Source organism: Arvicanthis niloticus, chromosome 8 (assembly GCF_011762505.2).
Source record: "Arvicanthis niloticus isolate mArvNil1 chromosome 8, mArvNil1.pat.X, whole genome shotgun sequence".
NCBI lineage: Eukaryota > Metazoa > Chordata > Mammalia > Rodentia > Muridae > Arvicanthis > Arvicanthis niloticus.
Window position 1 is genome coordinate 29,729,065 of NC_047665.1, and position 22,593 is coordinate 29,751,657.

General features: G+C 41.6%; 1 protein-coding gene across 1 annotated transcript; it reads right to left on the reverse strand.

Annotated features, from left to right (window-relative positions):
* Positions 1-1,425: 1,425 nt before the first annotated feature.
* On the reverse strand, positions 1,426-21,080 carry Wrnip1 (WRN helicase interacting protein 1). Its single transcript, XM_034510543.1, has 7 exons — positions 20,059-21,080; positions 17,577-17,768; positions 15,908-16,149; positions 7,441-7,670; positions 3,696-3,851; positions 2,941-3,020; positions 1,426-2,145 (listed from the first exon to the last, which is right to left on the reverse strand). The coding sequence occupies exons 1-7, from the start codon at positions 20,863-20,865 to the stop codon at positions 1,870-1,872; spliced, it is 1,983 nt and encodes a 660-aa protein (XP_034366434.1). The 5' UTR covers positions 20,866-21,080; the 3' UTR covers positions 1,426-1,869.
* Between the last annotated feature and the right edge of the window lie 1,513 nt (positions 21,081-22,593).

Sequence of the window (22,593 nt, forward strand, 5' to 3'; positions counted from 1 at the left end):
CAATGGGGGAGGAAGGGAAGGACCAGACAGGGAAGAAAAGCAGGCCCTGGGAAATTTAAGACAGGGTGGTAGCAATGAAGGAGCAAAAAACTAAAGGTGAAGAAATTTCCCAGAAACTACAGTAAGAAGGAAAACAGGGCTGGGGCTAGAGTGGAGGGGAGATGGTAGCAGTCCGTCCCTCTTTGAAATCCCCACTGCTCCTCCAGCTCAATCTAACCACACCTCTGCATCTTCTCCACCTCATTTCTCACTCAGTTCTTTACATGGCACAACACTAACTTTTCACTCAATAAATGCAAAACTGGCTTCTCTGTTCACTGGTGTTTCCAACATCAACAAGATTGCTTAGTGTGAAGCAGGCAATATTTAATGGGTTAAAAAAAAAACGAAGATAGAGATATTGTAGAATGACAAGTCAGGGATTTCCATCTAGGAAGGTCCTACCAAATGCACACAAAGACTATTAAAGACTTTCTATATACTTTCTATAAACAGAAGGCTCTATAAGCTTGTAGTATTTACAAACCAACGATATGATATCAGATCAGAACATCCTCAGACTGGGAAAGTAAAAGACAACAAATAATTCCTTACCTACAATGTATTTCCAGCCAAACCATCAGACAAGCCTAAAGGTAGACCACAAGCACCATGTGCAGTCCTCAAGAGTCTTGAGTGGCTCTTTTCAGCATCCTTCAGTGACAACACTATTGAAGGCAGTATGCTGCCTGAGCAAGGATGAATAGCCTCTATAGTACGCTCCCTTTCTGGGCTGATGAAACTAGATGTCCCAGCAGCAGGATGATATGTGCAAAAATAGGTATTCTCATCAGGAAGGCAGAGGCACTCCCAGGAAAACAGCTGACATCAACTCTGGACTGGCTAAGGAATCTCTAGGAGAGATCACATTAATGGAGTAAAAAGTGACCATTATTCCTGTGGAAATATGCACAGACTGGCCCTTGAAATGCATCTAAGAAGAATTAGCATCCAGTCCAAAGGCAGTAAGCCAAGTGATAGTGGCATAACTTCAGGAAACAAAACAAGTAAAGCAAGAAAGATTTAGAAACAGGCCTACTGGCTTTGGGGTGGAATGTGCTAGGAATGCCAGAGTCTCTCACAGGCCATGGAAAACTATACAGGTGTAGTCCTTTACATAATAAAATGAGCTGAGTACAGTGGCATTCCCTGTAGAAGCCCAGTACCAAAGAAGTGAGGGGAAAGGACCACAAGTTCAAGGGCAGTCTGGGCTACACAGTGAGATTCTCCAACAGGAAAATACCTAATTTTCAGAAAAATCCCCTACCTTTCCAATCTTCTTCCCTATGGTGTTTGCTCATTCTCTGTATTCAGTTCCTAAAATATAATGGTGGCAGACACTGGTGCCACCATCCCAAAAAGGAGGAACACTGAAGAACTGAAGAGTACTTTGAAATAGTTTTATTGGCTCATAAGACCTTTGCATATAAAAAAAATACCCAAATCACTATGCAGTATTAAATCACAATTACATTTTCTCTTACCAATTATAACTACCCAGAATATACATTTTTTAAAAGAAAAAAAAGTCTACTGAACAGAATTTTGAAATGACATTATGACTTAAATACTATGACAAAATAGATAATTCCTTATAACATTAATTAATTGCACAAAGCTGCCAGGTATAAGCATAATCATTGCACAGAGTGCAAATGAACACAATTTCAATGGTACACGTTTAGCTGAAGTAACCACCTCCATCTATGGAACCCTTAATTTCTGGCACAAAAAGTTGGTCTATTTTAACTTTCCCCAGGCAACCAACTCCAAGATCCAGTGACTTTTGGCCTTCCTCAAGATACAAGCATCCTACTCATGGCCCAAGAGTCAACACCGCCTCTGTTTGAAGAAGTCAACTCCTCTCAGTTCCTCGGGCAGGTAGTCCTGGTCCACGGGCTCACTGTACATGGGGTTGTACTTGTAGCCTTTGCCATAGCCCAAATCCTTCATCAGCCTGGTGGGTGCATTCCTCAGGTGCAGGGGTACAGGAGGCAGGGGCCCCTGGTGATTCCGCAGACAGGCTTTTACATTGTTATAGGCACTGTACACCTCAATGGACTTGGGGGCTCTGGCAAAATAGACCACACACTGGGCCAGAAGCACCTAGGACACAGAAAAGCACATGTCACCAGGAAGACACCACAAAGTTTCTGTTTGGCAGAGTATTCTATGATTCCTCCTAGTTAACTCTTCGATGATTCATGCTTGCTTGTTTCTTAAATTAATTTCTATAGTCTCCTTTCATTTAGTCTGGACAATTAGTAACAACAGAGAAAGTCTTATGAGGTAGGAACTAGATCAGTAGTTCTCATTTAACCTATGAACTTCTCACTAAATCAAATCTTTCTTAAGCCCTGATTCATAAAGCAAATGTCTAGGAAGCTGTCTGGTATGGAGGTGAACCCACTACCTTCCTGTTCCCAGAAAGCTTAGAATACTTCTGAGCCTCAAGACTCCTAAGGACAGTGTGAAAGTAGTCTTGTTTCTGGTGACAGTCCTATAACTTCAGTAACTCAGAAGGCTGAGGCAGGAAGTTCTCAGTTCAAGGCCTTCCTGGGCTAGTGAACGGGTTAAGGACTATTTTTGAACAACCTAAAAGACCTGGTTTAAAAAGTTAAAACAGGGCTGTGGATAGCACTGTGATAGAGGACTTAACTAGCACATGCGAGTTCTGGGTTCAAGCTCCAATACTACAAAACCAAAACCAAATCACAATCTGACGAGACAGGGAAGTTCTCATCTCTCTAGGAGGCTAAGATTCTACATAACAAGGTTCAAAAGCTAAGCATCTTGTTCAGTGGTCTTAACACACCTGGGATGAAGGCAAGACTTACATTCAAATCCACAAAAGACAGGGCACAGAACAAAGATTTACAAAGAACTGAGCTGGTCTCTTACCTCACACTCAGGCATGCCTATAAAGTGACAGCCTTGGTAGGCAGCAACTGCTTGTGCTAATGCTGATGGATCTGCCAGACCTATTATACAACAAGAGACAAAATACAGTTTATGTCACAGGACACCCTTGTTCTGACCTGTCAGTGTGCTGCTGTAACCAGCAACCACTACTGTATGCAGACTTAGGGATAAACACCCAGCACAATTATACCAATTTATCTCTAATCTCCAATCACATTACATTTATGATAGTTGTTACTGTTTATTGAGTTACTGTTGGTGTCAAAATGGCCTCTTGTAAAAAATACATGCCAGTAGAAAAAACTAGAGACTAAACATGACAGACAGAAAGTGCAAAGGCCATGAAGGCATTCATAAGAATGGATGAATCAAAACACAGTATCTACAATAAGAAAAGGAAAATCTAATCTTCTAAATTTTCTAATCTTTGTCTTGAATGGTGTCTAGAAGCTCCCATTTCTACTTCAAGAACTAACAAATAAAAACCTTAACATTTGGCTGCAAAGCAAACCAAAAATATCTCTTACATATCAGTATTTTGAATGATCTTGAGATCATCTCCAAAGAAGCAGAAACAGTGACTCTGTAAATAGTCAGACACATGCACACGGAACAACTGACCACTGAGTTCAAGACAAGTCTTTCTTTTCCTGCCTATTCTGCATGACATGACACTAGAGTATGCACACTCCCTCTCAGAATCCCCACCCCTACACAGACTCTCCTCCACTCACCGATGTCCTCGCTGGCAAACCTTACCAGCCTCCTGGCCACATAGAGTGGGTCCTCCCCTCCCTCAAGCATCCGGGCCAGCCAATACAGGGAAGCATTCTGGTCAGAGCCACGCATAGCCTTGTGTAGGGCAGAGATGCAGTTGTAGTGCTCTTCCCCTGTACACCAGAACAACAGTCACATGGCTGCCTTGTACACCTAACCAACATACAAAGCAGCACTAAAACAGGTCCCAGTTGTGCTGGGGAAGGCAGGCATGACAGCTGCCCTCCAGCCACATGCAGTGGGGTAAAACCTGGTTAAGCCCCAGAGCTCACTCAGGGCTCCAGGCCTGTTTCCTAGCAGTCCTATTCAGAGGAGAAACTCCTGATGGTTATACACACTGAGGACACTTAGACACAGAGGCTGGCAAAGGGAAAGGAGGGGACAGGCGGTCTTAAGGGTGATCTCTATCACAGTGGATTGTCAGAGACAAGAGAGGTGGGAGAGAAATTCTCATGTCCTGGTTCTATCTTCTGCCCACACAAAGTCTATTTGAGTAAAACTGACTGGGCCTGGTCATAGTCATCAGGGTTGAGAGAAAGTGGCAAGGACAGCTGATAGAGCCCATTTGTTCCTCAGTGTCATTGCCAGTTGACACTTTAATATCCAAAGCCCACAGTCATTACACCATAGACTGTGGGGACATTTGTGAAGCAGGATCTTAGGGTATCAGCAAATGAACTAATGGCTCTCAGCCTCAAAGTACCGTGGCCCCATTCTTACCATCTGGCCTCAGTCCTTCTTTAATCCTAGATTCACGAGCAAACAGATTAGCAAAATATACTTTAGAAAAAATTTAAGAACGGAATAATAGTTGAAGAGTAAATAAGCAAAAATAAGCAGTGCTCTCTACACATGCCCATGCCTTCTGACCATTCTCTCATGTAAGTTTAAGAACATGACAGCTGAGAAGGCAAAATCCTCTGGTCCCAAGTCCTTCCAGAGAAGCACCTGCTCTGTAGACATCATGAGCTACATCAACAATGCGACAGTGTTCTGGTGGGCAGAGCACTCTGGCTCCAGGAACAAAGCCTAACAGCTGCTAAGATGACATTTGGTCTTCAAATAGAGTGACGAGAAACTGGTCTACCAAAGGGTAAGTATCTAACAGGCTGATTGCAGGGCCTCAAAACTTCAATTCCTAAGGAAATCCAGGCCAGGTCAATGACATGAATCTAGTTATTAAACTTTATGAATAAGCAGTGTCCCCTACCTGGAGCTTCTCTAATAAAGTGAGCCATAGACCCTGGCTGGAAGTATCCTGGGTGATCTACATGGCTTTGGTCGTTTTACCTCTTTAATTTGGGTACTCTGAACCCTGATCTCTCAACAGAGCAGGGCCTATGGTAGGGGAGGGATAGGCAACCACCTCTAGTCCTTTATACCAGTTAATCTTATACCCTCTAACACAGGTCACTCATCTCTACTGACTTAACACGAGAGGTAATCCAATTGTACAATACAGTGAACAGTACCATAGGCTCCAGCCCAAGGTAGTTTGGACCTGAAGCTCAAGCTTATTAGCAATGCAGACTTTAGCAAGTTCTCCACGCACTGGGATTCTCACTAGGCAAAATGTAATTGTTTTAAACACACAGGCCTTGGACAGAGCAAACAGTACGGAAGAACTAAACCTATTAGCGTTAATTACTAGCCTACAAAAATAATACATTTACTTTTGCTTTTATTATATACAGCTTGAGAATTGGAGAGTTCATACTATTAACCTAAAAGCATGAGGTCAATGCAGGGCAGACCATCTGTTCACATTCAGAAATACCTTCACTCTGGTGTATAAACATCTGAACCTCTTACTGGATCCTACTAGGGGGCACTATGTAGTTTATGACATTAAAAGAAATTAATAACAAAGATCAGGGTTATAAAAAAACTTCAAGAGTCTAAGCTAACACATTTACAAGGCAATAGTTTTACAATTCTTGTTTCTGGAACAACCTATAAAAGTACGTTTTCTAAGAATGTGAATTATATTTATGTGTGTCTGATGATTCCCTCTGGGACACACATGCTGGTGTGGATGGGCAGTGTAAGCACATTGATATAGGAGGGCATGATGTATGGGTCCTCACGGCTGTGCTACCAAGCCAAGTAGCTTCCACTGCCTTCAGCTCCTCCTGGAACAGCAGAGGGCTAGTAAGAAAGTGCTCCCTCATATACAGTTCCCTAGGCTGAACACCTCCAAGTGTCTCTTCTCAGTAACATGGCCTAGGTAGACTGACTTAGTGACTCCATGAGGTAGGCATGGGGTTATATGCAGGCAGTGAGGCAGCACATCTTCTTGGGAAGTAGATAAAGGTGAATTTTAGGATCATTTTTAGCACATGCTTTGTTAACTGAGATGAGTTTTTATATAAAGTATGAATAATATTAATAAGCTACCTTCTAAGGTTGTTTGGAAAACATAAAAAAAACACTCAAAAAATCACTCATTAATGTCCTATGGATTTTGACTAGTGAGCTATAAATATGAAAGATGGTCTAGTCAAAGAAAAGGGTCTTCTGGGATGCTCACAAGGGGAGGTAAAAAAAAGGTGGGCGAGAATCTGCTCACTTCTAAAAAATGTTCAGTTTGTTCTAATCTTGTGTTAATATTTGCCTAAAAGCAAAGTAGGGTACTATGCCTAGATGTTTTACTTCCCAGGCTTTTCAAGGACAAGATATCAAGGGAGAGCATGCAAAAACGCCACTAGCTGGGGCACATGCTCAGCACAGCACAGATAGGACAGGGGTGACCAATGTATCCTCAGCACTATTTATATCACACAGTATTATCAGCTAGGGATGCTTTGGTCACTCAGAAAGCATAGCCAGCCAGCTCACTCATGAAAAGCAGGGGCTAGGACCTGAGTCATTCTACAGTCCCGCCACCCCCAGTTCTCTAGCCTGTAAGGAGAACTCTCATCATTAAGAAATACCAGAATGGAGACATAGTCAATGTGAGACCTGGAAGGTTCAATTATCAGCTTCTTTTTCTGGCAGGACTTTTAAAGGCATGGAAATTCCACTCCATAGTTATGCAATATGATACTATTCAGAGTCACACAAATGTTCTAGAATAGAGTTCATCCTAATCCACAATAAGCCATCTTCGTCTCTACCTTTCATGGTAAGTTACAAATATGCTGTGCTTACGATAGTTAATATTACCAGTTCACAGATTTAATAAGAACTGGATATCTGCCATCTATAAACATGTTTCTATACAAACACCTAGCACATACTACAAAATTAAAAATTTCAAAGCTACTATAAAGCCAAACTATCAAAATCCCTGTTAACTCATCTTTTAGACTATAAATGAAGGATTTTTAACTCTCAAATAAACCAGTAAATCTTTTCTGCCTTACTAACTTTGGAAGTGATCACAAGGATCACTGTCAACTGCCAAGTTCCCCCGGTGCTATCAGACAACAAGGGGAAATCTATATCTAACCACCTGACAAGACGTAGAGGAAGCCTCCTATTTCAAACTCCCAAGTTCTTCTTGATTCTTATCAAGACAGCTTGTTTTATTTCTGTCTTCAGAAAGGTCATCCCTGTGTAAGAGGCTTACTCCCATTATAATATGCAGATCAAATGGGGCATCTGGAGCATGCTTTGGACCCAGCTGAAGATCAGAGAGTGGAAAGAACTGCGGGCACATTTGTCCCTGCACTTCTAATTTCCCATGGTTCAATTCCTCACCTGCACGGTCATATAAAATGTGGGACCGCTGTAGGCCTTCTTTTACATCATTCTCCGTGATCAGAACTCGACTAGGAGAATAGGTTTGACCGCTCTTCTTACAGAACATCTTTCTAGAGCTTAGTCTGGCCAGCACTGCCAGTTGCAGTCCATTCAAGCCAGTCCGAGCATCACCATCACTGAGGTAAGCCAGAGTGTCCACTGCTTTATCTTCTATGAAGACAGAGGGCCTGCAATGAAACCAGTGTTCGTTACCAGCACATTCAAGGCTCAACTTCTCATTTGCAGCACATTTTAATTTAACTTTAAATTCAGTAAAGCATTCTGGTTCAAATATTTTAGTACTTATTCTGAAATCATATTGTTAACATAGATAATTAGGCATTGTTTAAATTAAGAACTAACCAAGTTTCCTAAGTCATAAGGTCATGTCACTACACTTTACCAGACTTGAGCTGTAGGGTAGGTATCTCTCTCTATCTCACAAGCTGAGGCTGTCATGTCTATCTACCGATGAGCCACAGAGGACCTCACTGTACAAGTTCATCTATACAGGCTTGTACAAAGCAAGTCATCAAATGCTATAAAAAGTCGCTGTTGACAAGTGGGCTGCTGCTTCAAGCCTATAGAATCATGAAAACTATTACATATGCTAGCATTTCACCATAGTGTATAGAAAGCCTATGTCAAGGGTAATCCACATCTGATGACACAGGAATATTTGGATCACCTTCCACATGGGGTAAAGATAGCATCACATTTCTTTAATCAGAAAGCCCAAATCCCTCATCTTACAAGTAAACAAGAATCTCAATTACTCTGGCACAGCAGACCAAGGAACAAGAGGCCTTTGGAATTTTGGCCATGGCATTCTTGGATGGCAACATGCCACTTTCTGTGGCATTAATCATATAAAATCTTCCCAGTGTAATGAAGAGCATCTGGTATTTCACACTATCCTTGAACTGATTAGAGGACTCGTTCAGAACTTGAGTAAGTCACCTAACCTCTTAGGACTGAAATTCACAATAACATTTATTCATTTACCTATTTTTCCAGTTTTTGGTTTGTTTGTTTGTTTGTTTGTTTGTTTGTTTTTGAGGCATAGACTCTCTACGAAGACCAATAAATGCAGCCTTAACTTAGCAATCTTCCTACCTGATTCCCAGCAGTGGACTTATGTCATACTAGCTATACACAATCACACTTCTAAATTCAGACTTTCAAAAAGAAGATCAAACTATGATTACCTTTAAAGCCTAATTTAATAAAATTTCTCTTCCCAACCTAGTTAGCCATCAAACACGTATTATTTAGAATATTTTTGACTGAGTGGTTAGTTGTATTTTTTGGAGGAAAAAAATATTTAAATTTATAGTTTATTTGTATTATTTCCAGCCTTCTGTTAAAATTATTTATAGTAACAATGATGCCCAAGCCAGCTACCTGGAAAACAGTGTACAATGAACTGGGCTAGGCTAAGAAAGGGTCTTGAAGAGGAAAGGATCCAGCCTGTCTGTTGGAGTTAACATAGTGTTTGTTATTACCTGCCCACCCACAAGAGTAATGTCTAATGTTTTAAAAATAGCCTCGGAGGAGGAAGATGGGAGAACCAGAAACAACAATAAACCCACCAAATTTTATTCGAAAAAAAAGCTGTAACAAAACTTAATCCTTTGTATGGTAATAATTTTTAAAAATGATATTCTTTTCTTTACCTAAGTTGTCCTGGATTTCTAGTTATTCATTATGTGCCTTAGGGGTTCTACTGCTGTCATTAATCACCATAACCAAAAGCAGGAGGAAAGAGTTTACTTCATCTTACAGTTCTAAGTAACAGTCCATCACCGAAGGAAGTCACGGCAGTAACTCAAGGCAGGAACAGAAACAGCAGATATGGAGGAAGGCTGTTTACTGGCTTGTTCTCCATGGTTTCCTCAGCCTGCTTTCTTATACAACTGAGGACCAACTGCCTAGGGGTGCCATCGCCTCCCACGGGCTGGGTCCTCCCACAGCTATCATTAATTAAGAAAATACAGACTTGCCTAGAGGCAATGTGGATGAAGGCATTATCTCCATTGAAGTTCTCTCTTCCCAAATGACTCCAGTGTACAAGTTGACAAAAAAGCAAGGACACTACAGTTCTCATCATGTAACTTTCTAACACTGCTTTCTACGAAGACTCTTGAGGACCACCTGAGCCCCACAGCTCTGGTGAATGGCCTTCTTCCTTTATAATGGCAGCTCCAATCAGCAGACACTTCACCAGAAGATTCACCACACATCTAGACTACACCATTAGCATTCTGTAGAGCCTAGGAAACATTTATCAACTAGAGATGGGATTTTCTGGAAGATGAATTAAAACAAAATCAAAAGACACATACTAAACAAAATGTGCAGAGAAAGGACCAGGACCAGAGGGGCACCTGAGTAGGAAGGACATGCCAGGGAGGAAGGCGATGGAAGGAACAAAACTGCCTGAATACTTCTAGTTTGCCTTGGAATAAAAGCAACATCTTCTGCCTCCTAGCAACACAAAAACTGTGAGCCCTAAACCATGAGGTGTGCTGTTGACCACTATTCTCAAGAGTCCCCAATAAACACTGAGTGTGGTATTTGAGAATGTCATTTTTGAAATTATTTTTATTATCCTACAAAGACAGCATACAAGGACAGCAGAGGTGGGAGGTCTATCCTTCTGTGGTAGTCCCAATGCCTGGTAGATAACAGACATTCAAAATTTATGTAATGAGTGGATTAATTTGCCTTTCTTAGCATCTCATGGTGAGACACTCTTTTCTTAAAAAATAAAATAAAGCATTAGAAAACAAAATTCCTATTTCTATCAACCAGAAATAACATTTACATTGTCATTTGTTAATTTTCCTTTATGATTCAGCCAGCCATTAACAGTGTAGCTAATTTTTAAAATACTCCTGGAATCATACTGTATAATGTTCTTCAAATAAATAGCTGCTCAGACCTCATTTCTAAAGCAAATACATATTATATTGAACCTACCAAAAAAAAAAAAAAAGATAGAAGCATACAATGCTAGTCTTTAAAATTAGCACTGTGGTATATGTCCCTTCTACGAGCATGTGCTCCAAAGATTTATAAATAACACACTGTGACTAGAGCTTCAAAAGTGGACATGGGATTTATCCTCTTGGGAAAATTAAACCACCCCCTTAAACATTAAACTTTTAACTACTGTGTGTGTGTGTGTGTGTGTGTGTGTACACACATGTGTGTACTGGTGCATGTGGAGGTCTGGGGTTGATGCCCCAGTATATTCCTCAATTTCTATCTATACTGAATCCAGAAATTGCCTATGGAGCTAACCAAGCTAGCTGTCATTACAGGTTCTAATGCAGAGGTCTTCTTCTGTCCCAGTACAGTCACAGAGCCACCATTCCTTCTTCCCTTTATATATCATTCATACTTGCAACTTTTCCTCTGTCAGAGTTATTTTAAAACAGAATAAATCTGTCAGCAACTCTGTCCAAATAGTAAGAGGGACTGTGCTGATGGCACTCAGCGGGCAGAAGCAAAGTACGAATGAAAATCCCTACTTAGGAATCCTGGGCAGGAATTTCCAAGGTTCTCCCCATCACTCAGTTACATCCCGAACTCCTGTTTTTATAAGCTGTGAAGAGTAATGACATAAGGTGCATTAAAATACTCTGGGAGCAGTGAAGACAGCTCAACAGGTAAAGGTAGACAGTGTGCAAGCCTGGAGACCTGGGATCAGTGCTGAGAACCTACATAAAGAAAGAACCAACTACACAAAGTTGTTGTCTGACTTCTTATATGCTCCATGATACACATGTACTCATTCACACACATAAATCACACACACACACACAATAATTAAAAATTAGGGTTAGGGAGAAGACTCAGTGAATAAGAGCATGCAATACTCTTGCAGAAGACCCAAATTCAGTTCCTAGAACCAACATGGCACAGCTCACAACCATCTTTACACCTGGCTCTAACTACCCTCTTCTAGCACCCTCATACCCACGCACTGCACAAGCCCACACAGTGACACATCAATACTATTAACAATAAAAAAAACCTTTAAAAAATACTAAAACTTAAAAATAAAATGTCCTATAATTGAATGAGGGGAAGAAATAATTCATCAAAATTATCAAAAAAAAAAGCAAATAACAACAACAAAGATATAAAAGCTTCTGTAATAAGGAAAAATTGGCTAAAACAAATACACTTGAAAATGTATTTTTGGTTAACAAGATGCAGAGGTAAAAGACTTAGAACCTAGCTTCTCCAACTGCAGAAAAAGCTTTGATCTTAGAAGAACACAGGAAACTCCCTCGTTTTTTCTAGAAGCCTCAACTCTTTTGCACATTAGTTTTTGGGTTTTGTTTTCGACACATGATACTGAAAAGTAAAATTTCTTGTGACTTCATGGGAGAACCAAAGAAGCCAGCCTGGTTCATTGAATATAAAGCCAGAGCTGAAATGAAGTATATGTAAAGAGCACTTAAGTGACACATGTGCAGTCAGTCAGCTGTCTGACTGGACCCAAGACACCGGGTTTGAACTATACCCCTAGAATGACCTTGAACTTTACATCATCTTTCCTCTACTCCTGAGTGCTGGAATACAGGCATGTGACCATGCCCAGTTTTTTCAGTGCTGGGAATCAAACCCAGGACTTTATGCATACTAGAAAAGAACTCTGCCAACTGAGGTACATCCCTAGTTCCAAGACAAGAAAGACTTTTAATATTTTTCTATTGTCATTCATCAGTATATAGTTTCAATTAGTGTGTATCCTTTGTATTGTTTTAGACAAGCAACTATACTCATCTCATTATTAAGCAAATAAATTTCATCTTTAGTGAAAAAATTACATGTACACTAAATAACTGTTTTTAAATCATTTTAAAGGTAGTGGTGGTGAATACCTTTAATCCCAGGACTTGGGAGGCAGAGGCAGGTGGATCTTTCAATTCAATACCAACCTGATCTATAGAGTGATTTCCAGGACAGCTAAGGCTACACAGAGAAACTCTGTCTTGAAAAACAAAAACATAAACATCATCATCATCACCACCATCATCATCATCATCATCATCATTGCCCATCAAAGTACGACTTTTATACCTCTCTTATATACCTGGGGTCATACAAGTTCTTGGAAGAAAAGGATCTCTAGTCTACCAAGTTTAGGAGCTCCCTTGTACAAATGACCATAGCAGAGTCCGAGCTCTCTGCTCATCTGACTTTTATCACACTACATGCTCTCTACAGGCACAGAAATGTACTTTTCAACAAGCATAGTACCTAGCATATGCAGGACTTTTAATGCCTCAGGAATGCTGAGATTAAAGGCCTCAGGAATTGTTTTTTAAGAGCATGCAGGCTGGGGTGGAGATAGGTGGAGCTCGGTGGCTGAGCAACTGAAAAGACCTGGGTATGAACCTCAGCACAAAAACAAGCAAGAAACTGAATACTTCTGTGCTGCTGTAATGGAGACACTGTGTGTGAGAACTTGGATTTGCAAATACAATCAAGTGGCGTAAACATCACTAGGAGTAGTCCTAGATGCCATACCTGCCACTTCATGCACAGCCTTCAACAGTCTACAATTTCTCTGTTCTAGTTTCTACCTATAGCACCAAAATATAATACATCAACACAAATGCACATTCAGTATTCCCAGAGAGGAATCAATGACTGGGGTCTGAGTCTTTCTTCTAGCTAGATTAGTGTAACCAAGCTGATTATTGTGTGTAAGAATGAAAGCACAGTTGATGCCAGTAAATAGTGATTTGAAAGTAATATTTATTCACAAAAACTGAAAGTCAAAAATTATTCTTGGAAATTAAGGTGGCAGCTGCTTCTTTCAGGAAGTCACCTAGAATGTGTTTGTTTTTCTGTGATCTATGACATCTCCTAACTTCTTGTCAGTAATGCTAGCCATTCAGTCATCAATTGAGCTAAGGTTAAAACGTACTTTACTGTGTTTTCAACAGGTAAAAAGGGATACTTTACTAAAGAAAAAGGTTCTCATACCTGGGCAATTATCTCCTCTAAAGGACAACACTGAAGAACTAACCCATGTCTTTCACATTACAAGCTAGGATTTATCCACGCTCTAACCAATCACCAAGCATATAAGATCTGATTGACAGGGTGATGTGGATATAAACAAGGACAACTTCCCATTTTCTTAGCTTTCCCAGGAAGGTAGAGGACAGAAGAAGCAAGCAAGAATGAAAAGAAGCCATAACTAAGATCAGCTACAAACAAATGACAGAGGAAACAGTAAGCCATGTTGGCTATCGGAGGTCTGCACTGACTGCAATGCCATTTCAGCAGGTCATATCTATATGAAATCTTAATTCTTCTACTGGATCTTCTCATTTTTTATGTGCCTGCAGATCATCTGGAAATCTCTTAAAGCACAGAAACCCTGGTCTGCACTGACTGCAATGCCTTTTCAGCAGGTCAGTATCTATATGAAATCTTAATTCTTCTACTGGATCTTCTCATTTTTTTATGTGCCTGCAGATCATCTGGAAATCTCTTAAAGCACAGAAACCCTCCTCATAAGGATGAGTTCCACAGCTCTATTGACCTCAGTTCAATCATGGCAAAGCAGTGAACAGGAAGCCTGGAAGAACATGGGTATCTCAGTCCCATGAAAGGACAGGAAATAAAAATGACCCTGACTATTCATGATATAAACTTACAGACACATTACAACCAACACATAGGATAAAAATAGTTTCCTAAAGCTTAGATAATTTTCTTCCTTGCTTTTCTCGTTTCAATTTGCCTTTACCACATGCTGACATGGGTCTATAGCTGACCCATAGATTCTCTACCACCTAAAAAATATCTTTGACAGAAAAAACATTTTTTAAATGTGTTTTTACTAAATGTGCAGATCTTTTCTCCTTGTCCCTAGTCCCAAAATAACAGAGAGTAACAACTATTTGTATAGCATTTGTATCATATCCGGCATTATATTTTAGGGAGGGTAGAAGCACGGCTCAGTAATAAAACATTTGTCTGTCATCAACAAGGTACTGAGTTGACTGAAAAAAAAAATGTTAAAAACTTCCCGACAAAAACTAAACCAATCCAATCAGAACTTGAAGTACATGGGAGAATGTGTACAGACTTAAAGCAAACACTGCATCTTTTTATAGAGAGTACATAAGTATCTGTATGTTTATTTTTGAGGGGTCCTTGAACAAACCTCTAAAGAGACAGAGAAAAGACTACAGTAGATACAATGACCTGAGACCCAGCCCACAAGGGCCCCTGATCTGACAACAATGGTCAGATAACAGCAGGTCCCAAACTATTTTTCTGGCCACACTCCTAAAGGCCATTCCATAACTGTACACTACAATGAAGCAACTTCATTCTGCCCAGGGATCTTTGGCCAAATATTTCAAGGTGGTTTTTTTGTTTTTTTTTTTTTTTTTTTTAAATGAGGCATGATGGTAGTACTCTTCCTAAATGTAAGACAAAAGCAAATGGGAGTGTGCAGACACATAGGGAGAAACTGTTGAAACCTAAAACCTAAGAGGACAACTATGCCTTGTACTTTAATCCTCACAGAAAAGTGACCCCAGAACTTGGCCTTGGGGCAAGCACAAGCAGCTGTCTGGTCCACAGCAAGAGGAGGTGGGCAATAGATTCTCCTCAGACCACATTATGTTCTGCTGCATTATTTCAGCCAGCACATCAACAAACGACTTCTGAACAACATTTCTAACAATAAAGAAAAACCTCTGACCCACGAAATCAAACAGATTAACTATAAGAAAGGCTACAGGATGATCAGGATGCATAGCTAGTCAACAAAAGGAATGAGACAGTCTGTTCAGTCTGTTACTTTCAGTAATGCTTCTTTACTTTCATGGAAATGAGTTTTGGAATATACAAAATGTTTTAAGTAATTGTATGGGTAGAATTACATTACCTTTTCCTCAATACTTTGAAAATTACACTGGGGGGGGGGGCAAAAAGAAATCTGAATCTAACACAAATCTCCAAAGATTTGTAAATTAATTCTAGAAGTATATATCTATTTCTTCTATTTAATGAGTGGCCTGAATCCTTTAAAATAAGGCTTCCTATAGTCTGTCTAAACCTTTAAAATAAGTGAGTGAGGAAAAAGTATGAAGCATAAAAGCAAATGTCCAGGTTACTATAATAACAAAGCAATATTAAAGATCAGAGATGCAGACACACCTATCAGTAGCCACAAGATGCACCTTAAGAAAAGGGAACCTTAGGCAGATCCTGCAGGTAGGACTAAGCACTTTCCTCCTCCTTCACTTTCCTTACAGACAGACCAACAGCTCTTCTTTGCCTCCACCCGTCCACGGCCTACGGCCCAGCCCTCTCTGGCCCTCTGCCAAGAGATTCTCAGGGAGGTGTGGGCACCCAGGGGCTGCACACATTTACTTACTCAGAGCTGCAGTTGCTGCTGTGGCTCAGAGGGTCAGTAGGACGGCTAGAGTCTAGGACATGGATTCCCAGTGAATTGATCGCTCTCATTAAAATCGTCACCATTGCCTCTACTGGAAGCTTCTCAAGAACAATTACCCGACAGCGGCTCAGAAGTGCGGCGTTGACTTGGAAGGAAGGGTTCTCAGTGGTTGCACCAATCAGCGTGATTGTCCCACATTCCACGTGAGGAAGGAAAGTGTCCTAATCATGGGAGGAAAAGAGAAGAAAGTGATTCCACTCAACAGCCACGTGCAGAGCCCTACGTAAGTTGTCTATCTACTCCTTCATTTTCTCATTTTTCCTTTTCAGGACACTCATCAGTATAGACACATCAATTTCAAGAGTATCTTTCTTGGTTAGTATCTGTAAAGTGCAACTTCTGGGTGCCCATTTCTAACTCTGGTCTCTTGCTGGAAGAATGTAGTATTTCTTAAGTACAATCCAACAGCTTCAACGTAAACTACTTCTCTGCTTAGAAAAGTACCTTCTACCCAATCTGAACTATGAACTAGTACGCATTGTGTACGTATGCAACATTGGCTTTTTACAGAAGATCACTGTTAATATTTCTAAAATGTTCTTCTACAAGTATTCAATCACCATGTTACTGTTCTTAACAAACTGGTGAATACACAACCAGCAGACATTGTCTAAAGGGGAAATGCCAACTCACTGGTCCCATATTTAAACCAAAATCAGGTAGAACTCTAAAGTTTTGTAATACTCAAAAAGATTCAAGTCTGGAGAAAAAAGGTTTACTAGTTTTGGGAACTATTTCTACCTATACTTAAAAAGCTATAATAATGTAAATCAAAGAAAAAAGTATGCCTAAAAATGTTTTTTTTTTCTATTTAGCTAATTCAAAAAGAAGTTTTATTTATAAAAAAAAATATAGTTTTCTTTCTAAAGGGCTTAAAATAATATCTTAAATTTTTATTTTGACAAGAACTAGAAGGCACAGAAAACAGAAAATAATTTTGAACATAAAAATACTGGGGAAAGATAAAACCATGAACTTCGGAGGGCTGGGCATAGAGCTAGAATTCAGGGTTTTCGTAAGCTAGATAAGTAAGTGCTTTATACCCTAGCCTTAAATAATGATCTTTAGACTGAGTTCAACTTGTTACAATGTCTTTTTAGATTAAAAGGCTCTAAAAGTTGGAAAATGGATCAAAAGAACCTTTTCTTCTACTGACAGCTCAGAGATATGGCAATTATTTCATTTATCAGAGGGAGAAAGCATTCTCTTGTCATCTAAAAATACTTTAAAGATAGACAGACAGACAGACAGAGAGAGAGAGAGAGAGAGAGGTAGAGAGGTAGAGAGGGAGGGAGGGGTTTGATGATGGATGGCAAGCCTATGTGTCTTGAGGAAAGTTAACATTTGTTGCATTTGTATATTACGTTATACTTTACAAAGTGATCTTACATTCTAAGATCTTTTATACATAGTATCTTATATACATAGTACCTTATATACATAGTACCTTATATACATAGTATCTTATATACATAGTATCTTATATACATAGTACCTTATATACATAGTATCTTATATACATAGTATCTTATATACATAGTATCTTATATATACATAGTATCTAAAAAAAAGTAAAAAGTTAATATACCTGCTGAGATTTATTGAAGCGATGAATCTCATCAATAAAAAGGATGGTTTTCCGTTTGAAAAAGCTCTTTTCATTTTGAGCTTGCTTTATGACATCTCGAACATCATTTGTCTTGGCATTTGTTGCAGATAATGTCACAAACCTTATGCTGTGCTTCTTGCTGTTGTTGGCTATGATGTGAGCCAAGGTGGTCTAGAAAAAGATATACAAAGTTTAAGAACCTAATCGGATTGGGCACTATGCATAGGTATCATATCTACTTAGCTAAGTACACTGAACATGGAAGAGTGCTGAAGCATAGACTATACAGAATTAAACAAAACAAAAGCATTACAATGAAAATGGGCAGATAGTTAAATCTTAGGCCAATTCTGACCATCCTCCACCCTTAACTTCTTTTGATTCCTTTTTGGTGGACTCTTTAAGATCTTACAAATCCCAATAAAGAATGGCAGTCTTGATTTAGCAAAGCCAGGGTGACAGCTGTGACCTCTCACCAAAGAGAAAATTCTTTCTCCTTTGGCCAAGAGTATAATGGCCTAAAGGCCCCAGGATAAGAGTTGATCCCAGAACCAAGCTTAAATGGGAAGCCAGCAGATTAGCTGAGAAAAACAAAATGAACAGCTTCTGAGGGCAATAAGCAGCTAGCATATGAAACAGCTACATGCCACTTCTGAACATCCACTCTAGAAGGAAATTAAAGGGAGCAATGTAATCTTATTAGTACTTAAGAAAACAAAGGAAAGACTCAAGAAAACCTTTTTTTAAAAAAAAAAAAAAAAAAAAAAAGAATCTATTTTATGTATATGGATGTTTTGCCTGTACCATGTGTGTGCCTCTTGCTCTGGGAGGTCAGAAGAGAGGAGGTCAGATCTCCTAGAAGAGGGCACTGGATCTTCTGGAACTGCAGTTACAGATGCTTATGAGCCACCATATGGGAATTGAACCTGGGTCCTCTGGAAGAGCAGTCTGTGCTTTTAACAACTGAGCTACCTTTCAGGACCTCCAGAAAACTCTTAATTCAATATCTGGCACGTAATGGGTGCCCAATAAATATGTATTTGCCACCACTACTACTACTGTTAGCAATTCAATATCAAAAATGGGAAGAAAGAAAAAGAGAAGGTTGATTGCCGAATGACTAACTATCCCTGAATAGAAAGGTGGTACTTTATTTTCTGGAAATTGTATAGTTGAGTGTTACTAGACACTGGCTGCTTGGTAACAAATCCCAGCTTACCTGTGCCTTTTGGAATGAGGCTCCCTTGTCATATAGGCTTGTGACTATCACTAAGCGCCTCACTGAGCAGCCTTGGCCCAGTCAATCTCTTGTCTTCAATCCTCCATGACTCACCACTCATCTCTCTGCAGATCTTTTCAAAGCCTACAAGCATCTAGCTGGCTATTTTCATGTTGTAACACAGATGTCAGAATTACTACCAATGCTACTGACCAAACCCCTGAACGGAGAAACCACTAAATCTGGGAGGAGAGGGCGAGATGCTAACAGTCAGCATGCTAAACATGTTCAACAATGCATGTTATTTTGGAGCTGGAAGTGTAGCTCAATGATGGAGTAGAGTGCAAGGGCCTGGGCTTAAAAAAAAAAATGTTATCTGGATACATCTGATGTATGCTTGGTCTGCGAGAACATGAGAACAAGCAGGCACAAAAGGAATGATGTATTCCAGCAAATAAGGAGGTGTGGCTGAGAGGAGCTGCAAAGAAAAGCAGGAAAAACCTCAGGAATGTGCTTGTGAATGAAGCAGTATGAACCTTAAACTGACAAGAGCTCTTTATATTCCCGGGCTCCTTCTTGACTGTCCATAGGATAGGGCATCCTATGAACAGGATTCACTTCATCACATTTTCTCAAGTATCCTTCTGGTGACCTGTTCTCTAAACCCACGGTATTCCAACCAATCTCCTCCATCTCCTCCGGCTGTAGTTAAGATGAAACACAGGACAGGACACTACAGCAAGGATGCTTGTTTCGAGAGCATCAGTGGGAAAGTTATGCAAATGCCTGTTGAAAACGACTCACAGAAGGGAGACTTCTATCAGTTCCAAAGACCAGCTAGAATAAACCAACTAGTGGGAGGGGGAGAAAGTATAATAGAAAAAAAATTTTTAATTACTTTTCCACAACAAATGGAGTATACAAAATGTTTCTTCCCCAGTGTTTGCAGCCCGCCCTTTGCTTGGAATTGGGTCACTAAAAATCAGGGATATGACCACAAAGATAGCTCGAATCTCAGTCCGAATTTCTGCATAAACCAAGAAATTCGGGCATTTTCCTTTGGAAACTGCCCAACAAGGGATCTAAGGAATCTGGGGGAATGACATGCTTGCTTATTACAAACTCAGCTCACGCATCAGGACCGCGCCCCCAGGCCTCTCTCTCCAGAGGAGGGGTCCAGAAACCCGAGGACCGCACCCGGCGCAGAATACCTCCGCGGCCCTGGGCAAGAGCGGCACTCACCTTACCGCAACCTGGCGGGCCCCACAGGATGAGCGAGGGGATCTCGTTGGTCTCCAGTAGCGAGCGGAGCAGAGTCTCCTGCCCTACCGCCCTACTCTGCCCGATGTAGTCCTGCAGCGTGTCCGGACGCATCTTGTCCGCCAGCGGCTTGCCCTCCAGCATCTGTCGGATCTCCTCAGCCGCCAGCGCGCGGGGATGCGCGCGGCCCGCGCTGACTCCGAACGTAGCATCAGCGGCGTCCGCATCCCAGTGCCCAGGATCGTCCTCTCCGTCCACGTCCGCGTCGCCATCGCCGTCCACCCCCGCCTCCTCCTCTTCCTGCGCCTCCGCCTCATCCCAGCTGCGCGGGGATGCACTGCCCGCCGCGGCTGCAGCCGCTGGCCTCTTCCCCAAACCCTTTCTGGCCGGGCTGCTGGAGCGGGCAACCGGGAAGTCCGGGATAAGGCGCGCACCGCTGGGCGTGGGCGGTGCGTCGTAGCTCTCACGGCTCTCAGTTTCGCCGCCGTCGTCGCCCTCCTCGCCCTCGCCTTCGCTGCTTTCGGCCGCCGTCGGGGTGGCAGGCTGCTTCAGCGCCGAGCTCTCCGACAGTCGACGCCTCTTGGCGCCGGGTGGCGAGGGCCCCTTGGCCCGCTCCCCAGCGCGGTGAGACCCGGCCGCTGGCTCCGCGTGCCCCGCAGGGTGCAGCAGTAGGCAGCGGTCCAGGTGCGAGTTGATGTGCGCGGCAGGCATCATCTGCTGGCACACTGGGCATTGCACCTGGTGCAGCTGTGACAGGAAGGGGTCGTCTTCCGGCCCGCTCACCTCCATGGTGGCAGCTGCCCTCCCTGGCTCCCGTGCGGCTGCACCTGCCCCTGAGAACGCCGACGCCCGCTGCTAGGCCCCGTGCCGCGAGACCCTCGCGCGGGTAGAGAGCAGGACACGCACGGACCGAGGGAGGGCGCCGCTCATGCCTCACGTCCCGAGCTCCCGCGTCAACTCGCCCTCAGCCCCGCAGCTGGCAACGCCTCGCGCGTCGTGTCGGGAAGTGTAGTCCAAAGCGGGCAGACTAGTCCGCAACCGTTTGCCCCAATCGCCGCCGGCAATTTCTCGCATTGCAGTTTGGGAAATGTAGTTCACCGTCACAACAGGGCCTCGAGTCTTCCGTCCCTAGGAAGGGCCTTTCTGTGGCGCGGCTAGGACAGGCGTGGTGCGCGTGCGCATCCCCCGCTCAGTACCGGAAACAGCCGCCTTCGAGTAAAGCAAAAGCAGAGGGAACTTGGGAACCCAGCTTTCCAGGATTTTGGCCTTCTAGGTGCGGAACCAGAGATGCTGTCATCAGGGAGAATATTTGTAATAAAACTAAAACAAAATGGAAATACCCCAGAGGTGCCCAGGAAACTGGAGAAAAGACTTCGACATAAAAACACAAGCAGCTACCCAGGTAGACAAAGTTCAATTCAGAAGGTTGCTCAAGGAAATGCAATAAAAGGGATTCCCTCTCTGTCCCCCTTAATTTTACTTTAGAGCCTGTCACCCAAAGTACTTAAGAGTTATCTCTAGCTTATATAATAGCCGTAAACTCTAAAACACCATTGTATCCCCATAACAAAATGATGGCAGGCAGCCCTTAAACTTATTCGCAGGAACAGGAAATGAGTGCCATAGACATTTATACAGTCTCTGGGTGTAGTGCTGTGTGCCTTTAATACCAGTACTCAAGAGGCACTGACAAGTGGATCTCTGAGTTTGAGGCCAACATAGTCTACATATTGAGTTCCAAGCCGGCCAGGGTTACATAATACAAAATTGTATTTTTACTTTTAAAAAACAAATTTAAAAAATAAGTGTGGTAGTCTACGTCTGTGTATTACTGCCTATGATTTTATTTTGCTTTTCTGTAAGTTACCCCTTTGAAAGATGCAAAAGGGGCTGGAGAGGTGACTCTTTGAGTTTGCACCACCCACATGGTGGTTCAAAACTGTTCACTCCGGTTAAGAAGATCTGACTCCTTACTCTGGCCTCTAGGGGCACTGCACCTAGGTGGTGCACAGTCATACATGCAGGAAAGCATGTAAATATAAAAGCAATAAGTCAGTGGTGGCACATGCCTTTAATCCCAGCACTTGGGAGGCAGAGGCAGGTGGATTTCTGAGTTCGAGGCCAGCCTGGTCTACAGAGTGAGTTCCAAGGCTACACAGAGAAACCCTGTCTCGAAAAACCAAAAAAAAAAAAAAAAAAAAAAAAAAAAAAAAAAAAAAAAGCGATAAGTCTTTAAAAGATATATAAATACATATAAGGAGATTTAGAGGAGAGTGGAGTGTGACTTGTTAAGTTGCTAAGGCTGGAATTCTCAACCTCTCAAATACCTAGGGGTACCGAAAATATCAAACTTTTATTATAATTGATTATTGTCCATAATCAGAAATTAAAGGTATTAAGGCAAAAATGAAGACTTTTATGAATCTTGTCAAAAATTGAGTTTTTTATTTGCTTTACTACCCAACAGTATACCATTATGAGTTACTATAGAAACTTCTTATTTACTGTTTTCCCACT

Coding starts and splice junctions, on each gene's coding strand:
- Wrnip1 (XM_034510543.1), bottom strand. CDS start 20,865: ATGGAGGTGAGCGGGCCGGAAGACGACCCCTTCCTGTCACAGCTGCAC. Junction 7,671..15,907: donor AGCAGCAACTGCAGCTCTGA/GTAAGTAAATGT, acceptor GTTTCATTGCAG/GCCCTCTGTCTTCATAGAAG. Junction 3,852..7,440: donor CATTTTATATGACCGTGCAG/GTGAGGAATTGA, acceptor TCTGGTGTACAG/GGGAAGAGCACTACAACTGC.